Genomic DNA, 23,995 nt, shown 5'->3' on the forward strand with positions numbered 1-23,995 from the left:
GCAATGAGGGAATACCACAAGAGTATCTGTCACGGCGGTTAGAAAGCATTTTTATTTTGGAAACTTAAGCAATGTGAAAAGTAGGCCCAACTGAAATGATGATATTCTTGACTAATCCAAGTCGAGTCATACATCATACAGAGAATTAGGAGATAAGCCTTGTTGTTTTCTCTTATGATTAACTTTTGTTGCTTTGTTAGTATTGTAATTTTACGAACGATATCACAAACTTATTGGATTTGCGAATTGACTATTAAAAAGGACTACCACCAATAAGGATGATCTCTTTTGTAGATTGAAAAATACGTTCATTCAAAGACAAAAGAAACATATGTATAAACAAAAATATTCAAAAGGCAAACAAACGTGACAACGTAATAAACAAATGAATACTATTATACATATTCTATCACGATTTATACAAACCATGAATCTGGATTAGAAACTATATATGTAATCAGCTTCGTTATTTCTCTCTTCCAATCGATGATGTAATCTCAAACATTCATTCATATAAAATCTCAGAATCATGATCAATCATGATGATCATATGTTAATCTTTCTTTTTTCTTCTATTAATCCTTGATCTCTCAAATTCTCAAAACTCCAATTCCTTCGCACTCCAGTGCTCCTTACAGGCTTTGGTTGTTCGGGCCGGGTTGGTCCATTGCTAGGGTTGGAACCAACAGGACCACTTAGCCTAAGGTGATGAATCTTTTTCACCTTCTTCATCTTCTGCGCTAAAGAAGATCCTGACCGTCCAATCTTCTCGTGGATCCTAGGGTTCAAACTCCCTGACCAATTTCTCCCACCAATAGGATCTAGTACACAACATGTTTTACCTAGAACATGATTGATCTCAACCGTTGGTGGTCCAGGACCGGAGAGATCAATCTCTTTGTTGGAATCTGTTCGTGGAAGGGCTTGACATGTTAGACAATTTAGGCTCATGGCTCTTTGCGATCTCCTTACGACGACAATGGAGATCAATAATGAGAGAGAGAGAGAGAGAGAGAGAGAGAGAGAGAGAGAGAGAGAGAGAGAGAGAGAGAGAGAGATAATGAAGAAGGAAGAGAGACTTTTGTTATATTTGATTAGCAATATGTTTTCAGTTCTATTTTAGAAAAGACTAACGAAAACTAATCTAATTTTAGTGAAATGTGTATATTTGCAAATTCGATTTTGGGTAGCATATTGCCCTCACACGTTTGTTAACAATTAGCTACTATTAACTTCATAGAAACGAGAGTGTTTCGGTCTCTTTGGTTGTTGGTTAGTTAAAGACAAACTTTGTAATTATTAACCGTAGTTGTTGTAGTCGTATATATATATATATTTTTTTTTGAATCTACTTGTAGGCGTAATTTCATAACAAAATTATAGTGTGAACGAATCAGTGAACTATTTAATATACAGTACATATCCAAAGATAGATGAAATGAAAGATGGCTATTATTTCCTTTAAAAGTGGGTCAACTTTATGGTACTACATGAAACATATTTTTCATTTTTTTTTTAAAGGGAAAATCACTAGTTTGACCTAAATTGAGCAGTTAATTGCTAGATTAACTCCTAAAATTTAAGGGTCAGTTGGGTTAGTTTTATACTGAAAATACCCTTTTTTTGCTTTGTTAGGAAAAAAAAGTCAATATTACCCTTGGTTAAAAATTCCTGCAATTTCGTTTTTTTTTTTTTTTTATAAAAGTCTGCCATACAAGTAATGGCAGATTAATTTGTAAGTGGCAGATTTATTGTCGATGGCAGTTTTTCTTTGGCAGACTTATTTTAGATGGCAGATTAATTTGCAGAGTTTGACGGCAGATTTTGTTTCTATGGCAGATTTATTTGAAGTGTGTAACGACAGTTTTTTTGTGAACAACAGATTTTCTTAACGCGACAGACTTATTTATAAAGTCATGACAGATTTTCATTGTTTTAGTCAATTTTCTTGGAATTTTGTGGCAGATTTTTTATGATTGTTGTAACAGTTTTATTTTTCACTTAAAAAATCTGTCACATTGCGACAGATTAATAAACGTAAAATTAATTGCTAGTTTGACATATAGTGGTGACAGATTTTTTGTAAGTTATGACTGATTTTTGGATTGATGGAAAAATCTGTTGTTTGATAACAGATTTTCGAAAGTCTTTTTAAAATTGCTATATTGACCCACATGCACAATATACGTTATGGCAGATTTTCTTATGTTATGACAGTTGTTTTTTCCTACTAAAAAATCTGCTGCTTGATAACAGATTTATTATATATGAATACAATGATAACAGATTTGTTTTATGTTGATATAGTGACAACAGATTTTTTAGTCATACTTTATTTTTAAAAATTATATTAAAACAATAAACATCATATTTTTTAATCATTTTGTTTTTTTCATAATCATATTTTTTAAATCAAAATATTAAATGCTATATTGTATTTTCGTTTAAAAAAAAAATAACAATTTTTTTAGGTTTTTAGTCTATTTTTTAATCATTTTATATTTTTCATTAATCATATTTTTAAATCAAAATATTAAATGCTAATATTAAATGCTATTGTATTTTCGTTTTAAAAAAAAATATATAACATATTTTCTGGGGTTTTAGTCTATTTTTTAATCATTTTATATTTTTCATTAATCATATTTTTAAATCAAAATATTAAATGCTAATATTAAATGCTATTGTATTTTCGTTTTAAAAAAAAAAATAACATATTTTCTGGGGTTTTAGTCTATTTTTTAATCATTTTATATTTTTCATTAATCATTTTTTTAAATCAAAATATTAAATGTTATATTGTATTTTCGTTTTTAAAAAAAAGCTAAAAAAAATCTGGGTTTTTAGTCATTTTACCTAAAAATTGTGTCATTCTAATTATTGGATAAATTGGAGTGTTAATCTAGCAATTAATTGCCAAATTTGTGTCAAACTGGTATATTTTCACTTTTTTTAATAAAAAACTTAAGTTGGTGGTTTTTAATTAGAACTCATCAATGGTGGAGAAAAGTAGTCTATGTTTATCATTACAATAAATATTCTTCGTGTTGGCAGAATATAAAATGCCTCACATTTTGGTTTAAACGAAAATTTAAGATTAAAAGCCCTATTACAATTAAGAAAAAAATATTAAACCTACTACCAGCAAACTTCTAAATTTAATTCAATAAGGTGTCAATAAATCTAAGAACTTAGGTCCAAATTGCGCTTTAAAGAAAATCTTAATTATCACCTAATATATATACTTAAAGACTAGTCTCTACTCTTTACTAATGTACAGAGGACTAAAAGAGACATAGATAGATCACACGGCTCTCTAAACCTTAGAGATATACTCGAACTCACACATAAGATAAGAAGATAGACTCTAAAAAGACTTCCTCCTACTCATATAACTTAAAAACTAACAACATTTAAATAAGTGTATTAAGGCAACATTTAATTGTTGTTATTAAATATTATTTTAAAACATATACAGTACAACCAAATGACTCATGTCTCCACATTTTCGGCATTACAAACAGTTTTCCTCATATCCCCTCAAAAAGATAAGAGCACCAAAACCCATTTACGACCACTTATTTTTTCGTCAGCTTTTTTGGTACACTACAGTTCATAATTTTGGACCTTTATGTTTTTTATAAAGCTACATCTATAACCCAAAAGTTTTGCATACAAAACTGACAAAAATTTCAAACATAGAACCAAAAAACTTCAGTAGAATTTAGGATCTCACTTAATCTTACTCCATACATATATATATATATACATACAAGTACAAACCAAAGATTTTTTATTATTATTTTACTAACTCTCTCTCTGGTCTGGTCTCCAACTTCGTTCTTCACTTGAGGCTTATGAAACACTACACTAAGAAACTAAACAAGTTCTCCTAATGAACAACAACATTAAACAACATGAAGCGAGTGATGCAAAATGAGATACTTACTACTTTACAAAGAGAGATCTTTTTGTGTCTAAGATCTTAATACATTACACTAGTCTTTTCAATTCTTCAATATGCCAGCTTTGATCAATAGTTTTCTCCGACTTTGGTCATTAAGGCAACTTTGAGCTGGTCATGATTGAAAAACTGGCTCCCCATCTTCACGGTAGCTTGTTGAATCATCAAATCATTCACAACGGATAAACTCGCATGATTCACTTCCAAATCCAATTCCTTAAGCGCTTCCATGAATCTAGCACCTGGATGATCCTTCTTGCTACATTGTACACGTATCATCACATCCCAACCTATGATCTTCACATCAATCTCCATCTCTATCGACGTATCTTGATTCGAACATTTCCGTTCTCTCGCCCTCGACCCTCCTCCGCCTCCTTTCCCTTCCTTGTTTACCCCATCAAGCCGCTTCTGAATCTCTTCTTTATCGACCTCCGCTTGTTGCAGCTTCGACTTAAGCTCATTGATATACGAAATAGCATCTCCAAGAAGAGAAGCTTTATCCATCTTGGAAACGTTAGGAACCACAGCTCTCAAAGAGTAGAACCTCTGGTTTAACTTCTCTCTTCTCTGCCTCTCGGCTTCAACATGATTCAACGGCTCTTCTCTTCCATTCGCCGGTTTCCTCCCACGTTTCCTCGGCTTCTTCTCCGGTGGTTCAACAACAATCGCTTCCTTAACAACAGATGCTTCGAGATCAGAATGATCCGAATCACCAGATTTAGCAGCTGATCGAACCACAGTGCTAAAAGAAAGCATCCCTTGATCGTTGTTACCCCCTTTAGAAACCGGAGACCTCTTCTTCTTGTTACTCTCGTTGTTACCACAGAAACTAAAAGTCTCGTTCGACTTCAACCCACCTTGAAAGTTCCCATTTTGATTCAACCCAGAGCTCGAAAAGTTCAACTCTCTCTCACCAAGACACGAACTTTGACGATTATGATTCTCAACAGAGCTTATATCATTCTTCTCAAGCTTCGAAATCCGATGAGAATCTGACTTTGAATTAGAATTCGAATGATTAACCCTCGCCGGAGATTCGATTCCGGTGTTCGTCGCCGGTTCACTAATCCAAAGAGCTGGATCGTTCTCACCTTGATCTGGGTTGAGATTAAAACCCCAAGAACAAGCTTCACCACCATTGTTACCACCGTTGTTGGAATTAAACAAGCTGTTAACTTTATCCATCAGATCTGAGCTTTGGCTTATAGCTTCCGAGGAACCAAGCTCAACGACGCCGTTTTGAGCAGCGATACACACCATCGTCTTCAACCCGTAAATCTGACCTTGACCCGCTCTTTCACAACCCGACCCGGTTAAAGCACCCGACCCGGATAACCAAATCACACGAGAGTTTAGGAAAGATTCACCGGGAAGTCCGACGCCGTTAGGGAAGCTCTGAGTCATCGAGACTAAGAAGAACCATTCAGTATCCGTTACTTCCTCGTCGTTTGCTTCATCGGAAGCTCCAATTCCGCCGGAGATTAACGAATTAAGCTCGCGGATCACTCTTTTCCGATGCTCTTGCTCCGCCGTGTTGGTGTTGTTCTTCTTCTTCTCTTTGTCTTCTTCTCCTTTGTAGTAACCATCACCCCAACCGAGGATCACAGTGTTGTCTCCCGTTGATGAATCGAAGTCGTGCGAGATCTGCCAGAAGATAGCGTAAGTCCAGTTCTCTCCGGCGGATTCTATCAAAGCTTGGAGACGTTGTTGGAGAGTGTCTTCGTTGAACTGAGGAGGAAGAAGAGATTGTGGTTGTGGTTGTGGTTGTGGTGGAGGAGGAAACAGAGATGAGTGCTGGTTTGTTCCGATGAAAGCTTCCATCGCCGCCGCCGATGCGTCATCGTCGCCGGTTGTTAAGAAATTGATTGATGATGTTGTGCCGCCGTTCATGTGAACAGCCGCCGGGTTTGAAAAGGGTAAGACTTTTCCCGGTGAAAGGTGAAGACTTTTTTTTTCCGGTGAGAGAGAGAGAGAGAGAGAGGTGACGTGTTGGATGAAAAATCAAAATAGGGAAAAGCTAAGCAAATGGCGTTTAGTGATTGTTTGGAGAAGATGATTCTCTCTTTTTTATTATATTTTTTTTATATATATTACAACTGTAAATTTATACATTATTATTTTCTTCTGACAAATATTAAAAAGCTTATATAATATGAGAGTTGTAACTTGTAACATATTATAAGATAATAAATACTACGAATTATTTTAATTTTTTTTTTGTTGACATCAAATATAGCGAAATTAAAATATTCATGGTGTGATAATTTTTGTTTAATGAATTTAGTCACAATTATGATATTATTCGGTTTGCACCACACATAAACCTGTCAGCATATTTATTTTGGACATACATTGAAAATTATGTTTTGTGTGTAGCCCACTTTTATTGTTTGGGTCCTCTGTGTAAGAGAGTAGTCGTTTCTGCTTTCCATTTTGTTTTTTTTTGTTTTCTTTCTTTCTTTCTTTTTTTTTTTTATATTTTATTTTGGGATTGGAAACCACTTTGATATTTTAGTCATGGCATATAGTACTGTACATACTTGGATTATTATACTATTTTACTCTATATTAACCACATTTTTTTCCATCAACAGTTAATTTTTTATCGTTATCCTATTGTTAATTTATGATTTTGAAAAAGTTACACATGATAATGCCAACCAATAAAATAAATAAAATATCCCCCCACACAAAAAAAAAAAGAAAAAAGAAGAAAAGTATTGAGTGAAAAAGACAACATGTACAGTATTCGATGGTTTTAATCACGATGGCTAACGATGATCCTCCACTTCACGTGATTCTCGTGGATGATGTAATTACAAAAGGCTTTAGACCCACTCACTAATTAACTAATAAGATTAATTGACATTACATTATAAAGTAATCCGTATATATCTTTAAGTTCTTGCCAGATTTGCAAGACATTATCCATGTCACTAAACACAAACAATGTAATTAAGCAACGTGTTCTAGAGGAATTGGTGTACTAGTTACTATTATGGTAACTTAATTTAATACCTTAACATGCTTCCATTAAAATGTCCATCTTTAGAATAATCGTCAAAATAAGTTTTAATGTTGAAATTCAACAAATCGAGTTTAATACGATGATTTAAGTTAATAATTTTGTGTTTATGGTTTAGATTTCATGTTTAAATATTTATAAGCTTCCGGCTAAAGTTTATATTTTACAATGTTTGTTAAAAAAAAATATTTATACAAAACAGGCTTCTTTTACTATTGGGCCAGTAAAGCCCATATGATCTAGTATTGATCCGTAATCTAATGTAAGGCCTTCTCACAATAACAAATCATAAACGTAAAAAATATAAAATAAATAAATTACCTTTACATGTTTCGTAAGCAAAAATAAAAATAATAATCTGCTTTGTTGAAGAGTCGATCCATCTTCATCACCACTTTCAGAAATCTTAGATTTTGGGGGAAATCTTCTCTACTTCTTCCTTTTCAGATTTCTAATCAACTATGGCGACTGAGAATCTCACCGATAAGAATGTTGTTTTCAGAAAGCTGAAATCAAAACCCGATAACAAGGTTAGGGTTTTTTTTTTTCCCATTCTCTCCGTATAAAATTGAATTGAATTTGGTTTGGTTTCGATCAGATCTGGAAGTTATACGACTCTAATCTTCCGATTGGTTTGTGATTTTGTCGGTTTCTTAGGTGTGCTTTGATTGTAGTGCGAAGAATCCAACTTGGGCTTCGGTTCCTTATGGGATCTTCCTATGTATCGATTGCTCAGCTGTTCATCGAAGTCTTGGTGTTCATATCAGCTTCGTGAGGTAAAATTTGGATTCTTACTCTCTGGAACACTGATTTAGCATTTAAATTGAACTCTCTCTGTGTTTAATTTTCTAGCTTCAGGAACTTGTAGATTTCCACACTTCTTGGTTAGGGTTTAAGCTTTGATTATACAGGACGATGTTGACTTCTTTTTTTCCTCTTTCACTATTCTATATATAGCATTTTACTTTGTTGTAGATCTACTTGTTGAATATAAGACCATTCATTGTTTTTATGTCATTAGCTCTAAATAGTTTTGTTTTTGTGAAGGTCGACGAATTTAGACTCGTGGAGTCCTGAGCAGCTAAGGACAATGATGTTTGGTGGGAACAACCGAGCTCAGGTTTTTTTCAAGCAACATGGATGGAACGACGGTGGCAAAATTGAGGCTAAGTACACTTCAAGAGCTGCTGATTTATATAAGCAGACTCTTGCTAAGGAAGTTGCTAAAGCCATGTCGGAGGAAGCTGGTTTAACGGCATTGCCTTCTGTTGCTGCTTCTCAGCCTTTGGAGTCATCTAAGAACGGGGTTTCTTCTGAACCTCCGACAAAAGAGAGTTCTTTGGTTAAGCAAGATGAGACTGTCGTCTCCTCTTCTTCGCCAAAAGCTTCTCAGAAAGTTGTGGCTAGTACTTTTAAGAAACCTCTTGTGTCGAGAAAGACAGGGAAGACTGGTGGTCTTGGTGCTCGTAAGCTTACTACTAAGGTAAAGGTTTTCGTTTTTTTTTTTATTAAAGAATGATAGCTCGCTTCTTGTTTCTTGGTTTTGATTAGATTTTTCTCTATTGTTATGTAGCCAAAAGATAACCTCTATGAGCAGAAGCCCGAAGAACCTGTACCTGTGATACCTGCTGCTTCTTCAACTAACGACACATCATCTGCTGCTGGATCATCATATGCTTCTCGATTTGAGTACTTCGATGATGAGCAGCAATCTGGTGGGCAAAATGGCACACGAGTGCTTAGCCATGTTGCTCCACCAAAGTCATCGAATTTCTTTAACGAATTTGGAATGGACAGTGCTTTCCCTAAGAAATCAAGCTCAAGCTCATCCAAAGCCCAGGTTAAGAAATATGCATTTTTAACAGGACCTAAGAAAGATATAGAAGTCAATTATCATATCCTCTTTGCTTAACTGTATTTTGCTTACTTAGGTTGAAGAAACAGATGAAGCAAGAAAGAAGTTCTCAAATGCAAAATCAATCTCCTCTGCCCAATTTTTTGGGAATCAGAACAGAGATGCCGATCTGGACTCAAAAGCTACCCTTCAGAAGTTCTCAGTATGTCCTAAACCTCTCAAACTCTATATTAACTTTTCTTTAAGTCTCATTGTTGATACATACCTAATGCAATTACATATCTAACAGGGTTCAGCAGCTATTTCAAGTTCCGATCTGTTTGGCCACGGACCAGATGATTCCAACATCGATATTACTGCGAGCGAACTCATCAACCGGATTTCGTTCCAGGTAAAATACCGAGTAGGATCAAATTCTTCAGCTTTTCTCGACTCTGCTTATTACTTTGTATTTATTTGGACTTTGTTTCATTCCACAGGCGCAGCAAGATATGTCATCTCTTGCGAACATAGCTGAAGAAACAAAGAATAAGCTGGGAACATTTGCCTCTAGTATATTCAGTGATCTTCAGGATAGAATGCTGTAAGAACACATACAGATATCTTTTGATTTACAGAGGACACATTGTCAGATCTAAAATGCCATTTTTTTTTGTTTGGTTTTGTAGTTGAAAGAGTCATTTTTGTGGTATGTAAGATGTTTATCTGGAATTTGATCACTTGGTGGATGATAGTATATGACTATATGTTGTAATGATACTAAATACAAAATTTGGTCACCTGAAAGCTGAAAAGGGTCATACTGCATGTAGATTGTCAAAATGTTTCAAGTTTTCTGAAATTGTTTGCTAGATATTGGTTTTGCACTTAATACTGTCTGCAAGATATTGTAAGTAAAACAATAAGTTGAAATTAAAATACAGAGGTCGAAACTTATATAGCCAATCAAAACTTTTGTAGGAAAAGCAGAAACATTGAGAAAGCGAGCAGATGGTTTTTGAGTCTTTGTTTGACCTTATCGGGAACTTGTATCAACCAATTCTATTTATTTTCTTCTAATTTCTTGATAAAAACATGGGAGAGTTACTCTAATATTACATAAAAGTTCTTTATTACAAAAGTAGCACACAATAGTTGTTAATTACTAGACTAAATTTTGTACCTTTAGTACTCTTGAAACTATTATCGGGAAAAAAACGTAATTACGGCCAATGCCATTAGTGAAAAAAAAAACATTAGGAATTGGGAGAAAGTCTACCGATTCTTTGATGGTATATTTATTTGGTACATCAAGTCGGTAGTTATAGTTTGTATAGTTAGGTGCCTGATAGTAGGTGTATGTCAGATATTATTGGTACACTTAGTTGTAGTGTTGGTACACTTATCGGTTAAGGTAGATCAAATCGATAGATATATGATTTCGTTAGATTGAGTTGGTTGAGGAATTGCCCTTGATAATAGACTTATGTTTTTAGCGGGTATATCGATCGACGTAAAAAGGTGGGAAGATATTTATGGTAGGCTAATGGCCTGTTGCGACAGATTTATGTGACAGCCTTCGCCCGTTACAGATATTTTTGGTATACTTTGTTTGTTTTTTGAAATATTTTTCGTAGTGTATTGGTAGACTTCTAGTCTGTGGTAGATTTAGTAAGCATTTTTGACAGCTGTAAAGTCTTACCAGAATAATACGAATTTGTTTGAGCTGGCAAAGACAGTCTAACGTTGCGATAGACTTATTGGAGGAAGATCCAAACACGTTTGCTGTCCTTCCGATTAATGGTGTTCATGTAATAAAGTTTGGAGCAGATTCATCAATCGTGTTCTGTTTGTCGGCCGGAGCAAACGTCTTTTTCCTACTCAGTTTTGGAAATCTTTCCTTTGGGTTCATCCATGGAAGAGCAAGATATCGTTTTGGTGTGTGGGAGGTGGAGGGTAGACAAAAAGCGATGGTTGTTTGATGTTGGTACTAGCAAAGGGTGCAGGATTATAATTGCCGATAAAGAAACAAAGTTTGAAGACTTTAATGTTATGGTGTTCGATGACTTTGGTTTCTGTGAAGGAACTTCCGGAATAGAGTTGAGCTATATGTTAGATAAATATAAAAAAAAGCGGATGTTATATGCCACCGGTGATTGTTTCGAATGGTCGGCAGTTTCAAAATTTTCTCAAACAGTGCAGGGGTGAACTCATCCGGCTATGCGTTGAGATTAAAGATAAATCTGGTGAAACCTTGTTCGAGGAAGTTAAACCGAAAACCACAGAACCAACACCCAAGACCCCTGAAGTCGTTGTAGATGATTTCGTAGGCGTGGCAGAGGAAATGGGACAGAAAGATGAAGAGTACGAGAGTCGGAAGGTAGACGGTGAAGATAATGTAGGAAAGGATGTAGATGAAGATGAAGCATATGACGAGGAGAACAATAGATTTGATTACTATGACGACAACGATGGTGCAAGTTCAGGGGATGAAGACTATCGGCTGTACTCCAACTTCGCCCCGGATGGAGCAGAGGAATCATTGGACGACGAACCTGGGGGTGGGTCTTGTAGAGAGGAAAAGGTGTGTCACAAAGAATCAAATATCCGTACCCGCAAGACTAACTCTGCAACTGATGCAATTGAGAAGGAGGTTCGCAAAATAGAAAACGGAGGTGGTGATATTGCTGTAGGGGATAAGTTTGATAGCAAAGAAACGTTGGTGGCAAGGTTGAGGGTGCTGAGTGTATTAGATAAATATGATTACAATGTTCGATATTCAACGCCCAGTTTGTTAATCGTTGAGTGTTGGGTAAAAGGTTGTAAATGGAGAATACGGGCTTCAACCATGGGTGATTCGCCGGTGTTTCATATTCGTAAATATTGTCGTGAACATATATGCTCTGTTACGGAACGATATGGCCGTAGCCGTAATGATAAACCACCAATCCTAGCTCAATTATACAAGGATTATGTTGGTGGTGTGGGATGTTCTGTTGTGCCAAATCTTGTTGGGGAAGGGCTCAACCTACGATATGGTGTACATGTGGGCTACTGGAATACTTAAAATGCAGTCTTTTTAATATGTTTGTTTTTTGGTTGGCTTTGTGTACGTGATGGTCTATAGGGTGTACACGGAGAATTTTCTTATGTTGCTAGGGGGCTTTGTGTACGTGAAGACGTAGTGGAAATAATAACAAACTGATCGTAGCTTTAGTTTGTTGGTTTTCTCAGAAATTAGTTGATCCTATGGCCTGCATTGCACATATATATAATTCGATCTAGTTGATATTGTTCAATGCTGATGTCTTTTACTGACCATTTTCATATAATAGCTTGGCTACTGGAAGGCAAATCGTACACTTATAAAGGCGCAGGAGTATGTTAGGGGTACACCTGAAAGTGGATACGCTGAATTACCTGCATATTTATACAGGCTGAGGTCCTATAATCCGGGGACCCTTACTAGACTGGTCGTTGATGCAGAAGACAGATTCAAGTATGTTTTCATTGCGATTGCTGGATGCATTAAGGGTTTCAGGTATATGCGAAAAGTTGTAGTTGTAGATGGAACCTTTTTGAAAGGTGAATTCAAAGGGACTCTTCTGATAGCGACAACACAAGATGGGAATTTTAATATTTTCCCTTTGGCGTATGCGGTTGTTGATACAGAGAACGACAAGTCGTGGGAATGGTTCTTTACGCAATTCAGTAGTGTAATTCCTGATGATGAAGAGCTTGCACTGATATCTGACCGACATAAATCTATTGGTAAAGCTATCGGTAAAGTGTACCCCCTGACAAGTCGTGGAATCTGCACTTATCATCTTCACAAGAATATTATTCAGAGATTTAGTGGGAGCGAAACATTCCGGCTGGTAAAAAATGCAGCTGCAGCGTACCGTGTAGTTGATTTCGAAGAAATCTTTTAGCAAATTCAAGAAGCGAATCCGCAACTGCATGCTTACTTGCTGCGTGCAGATGTATCCAAGTGGAGCAGGGCACACTTTCCTGGTGATAGGTACAACTTCACCACAAGCAACATTGCAGAATCGCTAAACAAAGTACTGAATCCTGCGAGAGCCTATCCCATTGTAGAATTATTAGAAGCGGTTCGAAATATGTTGACACGTTGGTTTGCTACTAGGAGAAAACAAGCTGCCGCAATGCCAACTTTACTCACCAAAGGAGTGGAGAACCTGTTACAGGTATGAGATTCATTAACATATCCATCGATATATATGTTAACGAAAGGAGTGGAAAATGTTAGTGGATATGTTGTGTTCCGTAGGTTATATGAACTTACACTTTCATTTACTCATAGGCACGTATTGAACATTCAAGGCGTTTAAAGGTTCAAGAAATTGATGAAGATCGATTTCAAGTAAGTTGTGGTACCTCAACGCATGTTGTCAATCTGAGGTATAAGAGGTGTTCATGTAGGCGTGATCTAGAGAGGATGCCATGCGTACATGCGTTAGGAATCCTCCAAGAAGGCCAAAGATGTCGAGGATGAAGTCTTTTGTCGAAGTTGCGTTGGAGTCGAAGCGGCCCCGTAAACAGCATGCTTGTTCTCAGTGTCAACAGGCTGGCCACAACCGTACAACATGTCCAGCTAATACGTAGTGTAGGGGCGACAATAAACGTGTTCTCTTTATCTGGTGTGCACTTCACATTTGGTCCGCAACAATAGTAGTACCATATTAACGTTTTTGGTGAGAGGAGGTCCTTATCATCGGTTATTAAATGTTGTCTGTACCTTTTTTTTGATGTCGTGTGAGGATATTACTCGTTTTTCCTAAGTGCCACCATCGCTTTTTGTAACATGTTTACGATGGACCTTTTTAAATTTGTAAGCCCAGCCTTAAGTTTGACTATAATTGTTGGAGAAATTGGTCTCGGCTGCCCTAGTTGGGCCTATTACTCGTGTGGGCTTTTTAGAAATGTCAAGCAAACGATTTAGTGTTTGAATAAGATACTTACAAAAGCGAAGATATATCTGTTTGTGTATTTTATGTGGTCCATTAGAGAGATCATAATGCGATGGAAGGATAGTTTTGCAAATGGTTTAACCACATTCACTGTACATGTCAACAGACCAAAGAACTATGTTACTTTTACCGTTTGTTCGATGTACGGTTGATAGCAAATATGTACGTAAATCGTAGATAACTATTGTTGTGTACGTACATATATAACGTTGTACTAATTTTTATATTTTGTTGACAAAATATAACCATATATTATCCATAATCAGCGTAACATTCGGTTCATTCAGAAGTACAAACACACCGGAAAAAAAGGAATAGATTATAAATTGCATAGATCTGTGATGGTTCTTTCAATATTCTAAACTCTTTGAGCTCTCCCTTTCGACAGTCTAGTTCCTTTCTTCTTAAGGCCCTGTATTCTCCCCTATGTGCTCCATTATATGTTTTATATAGTAACATCCAACGAATTCAGATCTGCGGTAAATATAGAAAGTGTATTAACGTATTTGACGGTAACAACATATTTTAGTAGATTTCTTTATAGAAAAACAAACAGCTTACAGCGCCTTATGATGTTCCATTCCTACGAATTCTGGTTTTATATAGATTTTCGAAGAGGCAACTGTGTTGACAAGACATTGTAGACCTACAGAACATTTACAAAATAAGATAAATATGGTTTCACAAACTATTTTCCTTATCTGATCTATCAAATCGAACGTACCTTCGTAGCTTCCAACCTTCCAGAACCGCAAAATACAAAAGACGGGTTCAGATGTAAAAGTAAGATGACACCCATTTGCTTCCCAAGCATTTATGAAGCGAGCTGCATAGTCAGCTATGGCACGACACTTCAGGGTTTCATTCCTACAATTTTCTCATGTTAATATAGATCGGGAATAGGAAAAAACTTTAAATGAAAATGTTTTCAAAAGGTAGCACAAATCTCCTTTACCTCCCATTCATTAAGGTGATGATAACTTCATTGGCCGCATTTGCCCCCTCCAGCAATCTTTTGTCTTCCACTCCAACTACACACCCACAAACATCTGATTCGGGGAAGACACATACTTTAAACGTTACAATTTATGTACTTTGATATGAAATGGTCTACTAACCTAATTATTTAGTATCAGGGCTAAAAAACTAGTAATGTGCCCAAATATATCATTTAGGTAAAGCAAACGTTTTTTATCGTTGTTCCTACAATTTGTGTAATGAAAATTTTAAGATAAGCGTACCGAATGATATGGGATGGGTAATTCCCCCACGAGATATATCACCCAAATCCTTGAAACGGAAGTAAAGTTTCTGATTAACCGATTGGAGCAGATTCATCGTTGACTTATTTGTAAATTTGATTTGGAAAGGATGATGTGTATTCCTCTCCCTAAGGGTTGGCTGGATGATCATGAAATTCCTAATTTCATACCAATCACCATCATCGATATACTTCCTCAATTTCTTGTAGGTCCCTGGTAAAAACGCAACCTCGATTGTCTCACCCTAAAAATTGCATATCAATCGTGTATTAGACCAGTGTTAGATTAACAACTTTGTGCAAGTATTTTACAAAGTGAACTGGTATAACCCGTTTATCAACAAGGAGCAGAACCCGCTTTTGAAAGAACTCAGTAACAAACCACGGATGCACCAATTCGTTCTTCCTGGTTGAAGATCAGCGATGGCATCAACTCTAAATTCCATGGTTTTCTCTGATAATTTCCTGTTATTTGTTTCTACCCTGTGTTTGGAAAGGAGACAGGGAGTTGCTATTTAAATAAAACAAAGCGTCACCACTGGTACTTGCGACTTACTAGCGACTCCCTCTCTCTCCTTCTCTAATAAGCGCGACTCTTTCGCTTTCTTTGGTTTTGTTCGGGTGTATATTTAAAATTTTCTTAATTACGGTTCGATTGATGCGGCTACGTATGTTATATTACATCAGTAACGTTATTTAACATGGTACTGGAGACATTATTATATTGTAAATGCAATATAACAGTCATTGTAAATGTTCTGGCAAGACCACCTTGTTGGCCACAAATGTACTGTATCACGTATAAGTACACGTACACTCACAAGTAACAATCTTGTGTACGTTCAGTCATAATTTAGTTCGTAGTGTAGGTACAGACAACTCATTTACGTTGTGTACGTGGTATTATTTTATTATCTTGTTGATGTATTACCAAGCGAAACACATTTGTACCATAACTAAACATTACTCATACCATACGTAAACAACAATGTACCCAAACACACATAGTTGTACATACCCAATTGGCAGATTTATCAACTGTGTATAGTCGTTGTGCGTAAGAGAACAGCAAAAAAAAAAGGATACAACATTAGGTGGTAAATGATTCAAAATTAATATAAGAGAAAACCATGGAAACAAAAGGCCGGATTTAGTGTGCGTAAAGCCGTTGACGAAGATATAAGTACTGCGTTGATAACAGAAGACCTTTAGATGGAACGTTTAGGGCGAAACATCTAAGGAGATAATATAACTAAAGGATCTCAGATATAGATTTCGCCAACCACCAAAGGCCGCAATTTGTGCACACCATGTCATAGTCTCTGTAGTTGAGAGAGTACAAACCATGCTTCAATAAACACAATTTAGCACATTCCAGAGAAGGGATCAAAGGAGCAATAGGATAGACGAATGAATCCCTGTACGTGTTTAGTCACGCCGTCTGATATCTACCCAGCAACATGAACAACTCCCTGCCCAAAAGCCTTGCTTGAGATGTATTCAGTTGGTAGTGGTATGCATGAAACAGGTAAAGAAAATGACCCGCCATGTCGAGGTCCCATGTAACATAGAAAAAAACCCACATGCTAGTGTGGCATCATCTTCTGCGGGAACGTTACGAGTTAGAAGTGCAATACCTCGCTCAATGTCGCTTTCCTTGGCAACAACCCGGAGACCTGCGTAATAGATTGCCATTTTGTTCCCAGCTTCAAGGCACCTTTCGAAGATAAGCCGGTGCATCCCTTCCTCTTGGATTCTACCATTTCGGTGATGTAATTTTTGGAACCAAGAAGGATGGCATGTAATGTTGGAGATGTTAGCATCCTTGAGAACTTGAGGCGTAAGCACTGTTTTCACTCCTCGAGGTCCTTCCTTTAATATTGGAGCAAGGTACTTCAAACCATCAACTGCTAGAAACTCGAAGATGATAACCAACATCTTATCTGGTAGATCAGGCATTTTTTGAGACGCATACGCCATCTTGATGTGATTTTTTAGTAGGAACAACTACTTGTACAGAAGGTGTTGGAAGAACTTAAAGTTCTGGTTGTACTCAGTGGGAGTGGTACAGTTATTAATATAATTTATAGAACGCTGACGAGATACTTATTTAGCTAACCCCCTAGACTTTTGGGTGTAGGAGCTGTCACTTCATCCAACCTACTGCTGTCATGTCTACCCCTACGTAGAGCCTAGCGGAATTTAAGCAAGATAATTGGCTAAGTCGTGTATAACGCATTTGACATCCGTTATTATGGTGGCGCCACGTATATACTAATACGAAATTGAAGAATTTGCATGAAGAATTATTTATATTTATTTTCCAAAAAACGATAATTACCGAACTCTTGTTAACTATTGTACGTACACTCAATTTACAAACTCTTGTACGTACATTGCCTTAGATTATAAACTCTTGTACGTACACTAAAATTATATACTCTTGAACGTACACTCAAATTATCAACTTTGTTACTACAATAACATCTTTCAGGTTGTGTACGTCCTACTATTATATTTAAGGGTTCTTGCAAGGGAAGACGATCTATAAGGTTTTATATTCATAATTCCTCTCCAATGCCTTGGTTACGTTTAGGGCACCCAACCACTTACCATTTGTAAACAACATATTAAGTAGCGATAGATACCGCGTTCTTATAAAGGATACAACATTAGGTGTTACATGAACCAAATTTACTACAACAGGAGACATTCTAAACTAAAGGCCGGATTTATAGTACTTACATGGATTCTAGAAGATATAAGAACTGTGTTGATAACAGAAGACCATTAGATGGAACGATTAGGGCCAAACATCTTATGAGATAATATAACTAAAGGATCTCGCATATAGCTTTCGCCAACCACCAAAGGCCGCAATTTGTGCAGACAATGTCATAATCTTGATAGTTGAGAGAGTAGAAACCATGCTCCAATAAACACAATCGAGCACGTTCCGGAGAAGGGATCAAGGGAGCAATAGGATAGACGAATATGTCCCTGTATGTGTTTACTCGCGGCGTCTGATATCTACCCAGCAATCGGAACAACCCCTTGGCCATAAACCTTGCTCGTTCCGATTTAAGTGGGTAGTGATGTGCATCAAACAGGTCAAGAAAATGAATAGCCATCTTGTTGTTCCCCTCTAACATAGAAAAAAACCCACAAGCTAGTGTCGATATAGGTTCTGTGGGAACGTTACGAGTTAGAAGTTCGATACCTTGTTTAATGTCTTTCACCTCGGCAACAACCCGCAAACCTTCGAAAAAATTGCCATTTTGTTGCCAACATCTAGGCATTTTTCGAAGATACGCCTATGGATCCCTTCATTTTGGACTCTACCATTTGGGTTATGTGGTGTTTGGAACATCGTCAGATGCCAGCATATGTCGAAGATTTTAGCATCCTTTAAAACTTCGGGTGTAAGCGCCGTTTTTACACCTCGATGACCTGCCTTCAATATTGGAGCGAGGTACTCCAAACCATCAACTGCGAGAAAGTCGAGGATTTTAATCAACATTTCATCTAGTATATCAGGCATATATTGAGTTGCAGACGACATTTTCACTTGATTTTCCTAAAACAATGTTTCATATGTGTTGCAACTTGTGGACGGTGTTCAACACCTACATAAAAAAATTAATGTCTACGTAGTAGGTGGGAGTTATAGGTTTTTTAATTATTATATATAGAATGCTAACCAGAAAATATTTAGTTAACATTGTGGTCGTTTAGTACAATTGTGACCAGATTTCTTTAACTTATTAATGATTACAAACACATCATATTAAACTTAGTCAACAAAACACATCGATGAGATATAAATCACATCCCTCTACTTAATTGTAAACATCTCATCTACGTTATTGTATATACGACTTTTGGGGGTATCAGTTGTCACATCGCAGTTGCCAACTGGTGTCATGTCTGCCACTACGTTAAACTGAGCGGGTATTGAATAATTGAGATTGACAAAGTAGATTATAAATCATTTCAAGTCCGTAATATGGTTATGACACATATATACTAATAGGAAATGGGGGATTTATGTGTGGGAAATTTTTTCCCAATTTTAGGATAAGGGATAATTACCAAAACAAACAGCCAACACAATTTCCTATTACAACACTGCACCATCTCAGGTTTGTTGTTGAACTCGCCGAGAGGATCTAATATATCCACTTTCCGTAATACCATGTTAATAACGAGTCCAACCCACTGCCCATTTATCTACTTTATCGGGACGTATAGTATGTCCACTTTCTTAAAGAACTCTGTTTTTATTCCTCCACCAGATCTTCCCCAAGTTGTTGATCTGCCTAGAACGAATGGCTTTATATCATTACTCCACCGGAAATTGTATAGTTCTGCATATGGCGTGTTTGTAGCAGCGAAATAGTTTTCGTTCACAAACTATGTAAATAAAGGGTTTAGGTATGCAGCTCTTCTCTTTATTAGGATTTCCCCTTGTCCCTTCCACAGCATTGCCATTAGGACCTTTAAATGCTGGTTTCGTAGAGACAAATTTTAGTCACTCAACCTTCAGCACAATTCGTGGAAATTATATTCTTTTAAAACTCAATACTTACATCAGTCCGAACCAACCTTTTTTTCTTCCCCAATGTTAGGAAAAAACAGTTGCTGACCACGTTTTTCCTGACGCTCAGACACTCGTCTTGTTTTCCCCCTCCCACTTCTGTGTCACCACATTTTGACCGTGCATTTTTTGTTTTTTCCTTCCCATTTTTCACTGCCTTTTCCACCATTGCTCCCCCAGTAAAATTACCTAGGTGGTAAGAGGATTTCGAAGCTGAAAGTATATTGACTAACTTCTTAAAGTTTTACTGTTCTCGCCAAGTTGCTCTAACCTAATGTCCGCGTATACGTCGTTTAATATGGAAACATCGCAACGGTTTATGATGTATACAGGCCTAAAATATTAAGGGCCCATTATGATGCCCAAAACGACACTCAATCTCTATGTTCAGTGCTGTGCCCAGGTCTATCGGGACTTAAGACGAACTTAACATTAGAGGTTCTTTTAATATATTTTATAAAAAAATAAATAAATATTAAAATTCAAAAGTATAATAAAATAAATATCAAAAGTTCAAAAATATAAATTTTTGAAAAAAAAATATATCTAAAAAAACCTTAAACATAATCGTTCTTTTTTCTCAATAAACTATTTCACCAACTTCTCTTAATCTTTTTTCCTTTTGTTTCACGACCTTACTAGGTCTTTCACAATTTAAGGTTTTGTTTTCCTTTTTGTATATTTTTATAAATAAATATATTTAAATGAGTCATACATGAGTTGTTTAGGAAATAAAAAGACTCTTCAAACCATAATAATACACCATATTTTCCAGAATTGAGATTCCAAAAACACACACAAAAACTATATATTTTGGGGGCCTGAGGCAAATGCCTTTTTTCTTACCCATAGGCATGGCCCTGTCTATGTTAGTGGATGTCGAAAAATATAATTATTAGTGATTTGATGTCACCTCGCCATCTTGTCACGCAGTTATATCAAGTATCATTTATATCCAACCAAATAATTCCCCAACCACATCAACAAGTGAGTATTATTTAAGTTTGCATTCCTATGTGCATATAATACTTTCATTACATTCTCATTACAAAGATGACCAACCTAGATCTTCCTGACGATATGTTGGCGCGAATAGCTAAACTAATGGCAGCCAAACACTAGTGGTACCTGCAGTCACTCCTACGTGCAGGAAATAGAGGCAAAACTATAGTTTACCGTCCCGACGTCTTGATAGAGGCAAACATCTTCAACCTTTGCAGTAACCCCGATGATATCACTGATGGTGGTCGACACAGGAAGTTTTTTGAAAGGTGCCTTAAGGCGGAAAATCCAACGACCATATATTATGAAGGCCTTTGTCTTGTAACAAAAGTTGGGGACATTGAAGGGGCGCTAAAGTTACTCCAGCGTAACGTCCCAACATATGCTGACGCTACTCTTGCGTATGCCATATTGTGCATCTGCAAAGGGTCTGGTGTCCAGGCGGGTCATTCGCTTCGGCTGTTTTCTATAAAACACTACCCACTTGACTCTGAAGAGGTTGGAGAGCTGTGTGAAGAACTCATCTGCCAGCTTATTCATTATGGAACATCACACAATAACACTTATGGTGTGTTTTTTGATTACCCTGATGATAGAGAAATAACAACTCCTTCGTGCGTAATAAAATGCGCACTCTCAATGACGACGAAAGACGTGGACACTATGGAGGGCCGTTACAAGCATCCTTGCAAGAAATGCACACTCTGGTGGTGCGCTCGCCGAATTAGTCAAATGCTTTAGTAGTTATAACGAAACATGTTTGAGTTTACTGTAACTATGTTTATTTGCATTTCATCGTTTCCGTGTACACCTTATCTCCTATCCTTTCTAATCTTCCTATTAAACGAAGTATTTTTTCAGTGATGCACCTTTGCAGAGTAAGGCAAGAAAATAAAGCTAACCACGAACATTGTCAAATGTGAGAACTCGACAATTGATTTAATTTACGTACACAAATATATTTAACGTCTCATGACAGACACATGCAAAGCAAAGGAGTGAAGCAATATGCTAGATTTTTTAATACACTTTATGTTGCTCTCCAACTCCCCACAAGCTGAACATAGTAAGATGTTAAGTTTGATTTAAACTAATATTTCCCATTATTTTATTGTCTACGATACATATCTAACTGTACCCTTACCTATTTGATGAGGACAAATGGTTAAGGCCTACATAAACACCTACATGCCCGTGTAGCTTAGTTGGAATTGTATCCTTTTATACTTAAAATTGAAACCACTAGATTAAATATATAATATAGGGAAATTACTTGGGTTTGTATCTATTAGTAGTGGTATTTAATGCAATGACATGTTTCAATTTTAATGCAATGGCCACATCGAAACACCCACCAAAGTTAATGCAATGGCATACTCCAACTGATTTGACATCCATGTAAATCAATTTAAATTGAAATGACTTGCAGAGTTTTAGATGTCAAATAACAGTTATGTAATTTTACTTATATACACGTACACGACTACCAAAAAACCAACAGAGCCAATTTACAATTGGCTAAACAGACATAAATCATTACATTTTATAAAAATCTATTCGTCTACAATATTACCATTTACGGGAGTGTATTTACTATCAATACCATCGAATTAATTATCTGATATAGTAAAATTTTTTTACCATTGTTCTCTTTATATATAGGTGTTACGTAAGAAGATGACTTTGTTCCTACACATAGCAAATACCATCCTCAGCCCATATCGACTCAAAAAAGATAAACCATGAACACCCCTCCAAATGAGATTTTCCTGGCCATCAAGCTGCCAAACCCTACAAGCCTCCTTGTCAATTTCATCCCTGTGTCTGTCACCCCAATCCACGCCTTGGCCGAAGCGCTGAATACTGTCGACATCCAAACTGTTTAACTTCATCTGTTTGTGTCATGGCCACAGTTCATCCATATGGAGTCTAAGTTCAGGTCCTACTTTGAAGTTCTCCTCCAGAGGGGCCACATCGTAGCGAATTACCTAGAGGGCGTCAAGCTTGCTTCAAACTCCCTGACAATTGCTGAAGGTATGGCATTGCTACGTTTTCTTGCACTAACTGATCCGTATGCAAACTTCGCTTACATGTTGTTCGCAACGTGTACCAGCCAAGTGATGGAGGCTGAGGCGTTTGGCAATATTTTCTGGTGCATGGTCCCTCAGATGAACACCGCTGTTGAAGTCGTTGGACTGGTGATGTTCCATGTTGCGAACCTCCATCTTCGTGGTCCCCCGTTTGAAGTGAGATCGTCGGCTTCTGTCCTCCACCACCGTAAGTGTACTTGCAGTAGCTACCTTACTGGGTGTAAGTCCTGTTTTTTCTACTGGTATGCACAGGAGTTGTGCTCATTCTTTTAAGAGCCTCTTTTCATGTTTTCTGTGGCTTAACCTTAGTTACTCCCGTCGCCAACTTGGTTAATGTTACAATATTATGTACTTTATGGTTGTTGTTTTTTGGAAGCTGAAAGTGTAATCCGGTGTATGCTGAAGTTTATTTTCTAATCAACGAATGTATTCTATTTAGTGTTATCCATCATCGTACACAGATGTATGGCATCAACCCCATTCCCACAACGATATATATATGTATGTACACCGAAGAAGGGCATCATACATAAATACACAGTTGTACACAGTGACTAACTAGTTGTATTTTGTGGGGCGTAAAGGAATTACGGAATGCTAAACTAAGCATATGTATGTACACATGGACTAGTCCCGTACATATCGTTTGGTTTTATTTAATTACCATACACGCTGCATAGTCGGAAAGATGTGGGACGGTTCGTGCTGACGATGTCAAATTAATATAAATTATCTGTCATCGAACGAGAATTAAATAAGAGACAACCATAATATGAGATAACCATGACCTTCTCCGTCGATCGTATTACTTATATCAACTTGATAATAACATTTCCAAAAAATTATCGATGTACGTACCACCGCTCATATAAGTTCACATGTACGTACCCAGCCGTATACAACCGTACATGACAACAAAAAATAAAAACTGTAAAGACACAGAGGAGATTATAGAACTAAAGGATTTCACATATAGATTTCGCCAACCACCAAAGTCCGCAATTAGTACACAAGATGTCGTAATCTCGAAAGTTTAGGGAGAAGAAACCGGATTGGATACAACAGATGGCGGCACACTCCGGATTAGGGATCAGGTGAGTAGATGGATAGACTAGTTTATCTATGAATGTGTTTTGAAGTGCCACCTAGTATGTAAACAACCGTCGAAACACAGCCTTGCCGATAAATCTGACCTCATGCGATTTGAGAGGAAAGTGATGTGCATCAA

At 36.8% G+C, this 23,995-nt stretch overlaps 3 protein-coding genes across 3 annotated transcripts; 1 reads left to right on the forward strand and 2 right to left on the reverse strand.

The window, feature by feature from the left end:
* Positions 1-286: 286 nt before the first annotated feature.
* LOC147934723 (uncharacterized) lies at positions 287-1,133 on the reverse strand. Its single transcript, XM_087471606.1, has one exon. The coding sequence runs from the start codon at positions 949-951 to the stop codon at positions 547-549; it is 405 nt and encodes a 134-aa protein (XP_087327732.1). The 5' UTR covers positions 952-1,133; the 3' UTR covers positions 287-546.
* A 2,580-nt stretch (positions 1,134-3,713) lies between these two features.
* On the reverse strand, positions 3,714-6,124 carry LOC104724698 (transcription factor MYC3). The gene has a single exon (XM_010443248.3). It carries the CDS (start codon positions 5,855-5,857, stop codon positions 4,034-4,036), a length of 1,824 nt encoding a protein of 607 aa, XP_010441550.2. The 5' UTR covers positions 5,858-6,124; the 3' UTR covers positions 3,714-4,033.
* Positions 6,125-7,280: 1,156 nt separating this feature from the next.
* Positions 7,281-9,633, forward strand: LOC104724699 (putative ADP-ribosylation factor GTPase-activating protein AGD9). Its single transcript, XM_010443249.2, has 7 exons — positions 7,281-7,522; positions 7,650-7,768; positions 8,040-8,475; positions 8,566-8,832; positions 8,924-9,049; positions 9,137-9,238; positions 9,327-9,633. Exons 1-7 carry the CDS (start codon positions 7,454-7,456, stop codon positions 9,432-9,434), a joined length of 1,227 nt encoding a protein of 408 aa, XP_010441551.2. The 5' UTR covers positions 7,281-7,453; the 3' UTR covers positions 9,435-9,633.
* Positions 9,634-23,995: the final 14,362 nt, after the last annotated feature.

Source organism: Camelina sativa, chromosome 11 (genome assembly GCF_030686135.1).
Source record: "Camelina sativa cultivar CO46 ecotype springtype chromosome 11, ASM3068613v1".
NCBI lineage: Eukaryota > Viridiplantae > Streptophyta > Magnoliopsida > Brassicales > Brassicaceae > Camelina > Camelina sativa.

Excerpts from the sequence above, each read along its gene's own strand:
- LOC104724699 (XM_010443249.2), top strand. The coding sequence starts at position 7,454 with ATGGCGACTGAGAATCTCACCGATAAGAATGTTGTTTTCAGAAAGCTG. Across the intron at positions 8,476-8,565 it reads CTCGTAAGCTTACTACTAAG|CCAAAAGATAACCTCTATGA; the intron begins GTAAAGGTTTTC and ends ATTGTTATGTAG. Across the intron at positions 9,050-9,136 it reads CTACCCTTCAGAAGTTCTCA|GGTTCAGCAGCTATTTCAAG; the intron begins GTATGTCCTAAA and ends CATATCTAACAG.
- LOC104724698 (XM_010443248.3), bottom strand. The coding sequence starts at position 5,857 with ATGAACGGCGGCACAACATCATCAATCAATTTCTTAACAACCGGCGAC.
- LOC147934723 (XM_087471606.1), bottom strand. The coding sequence starts at position 951 with ATGAGCCTAAATTGTCTAACATGTCAAGCCCTTCCACGAACAGATTCC.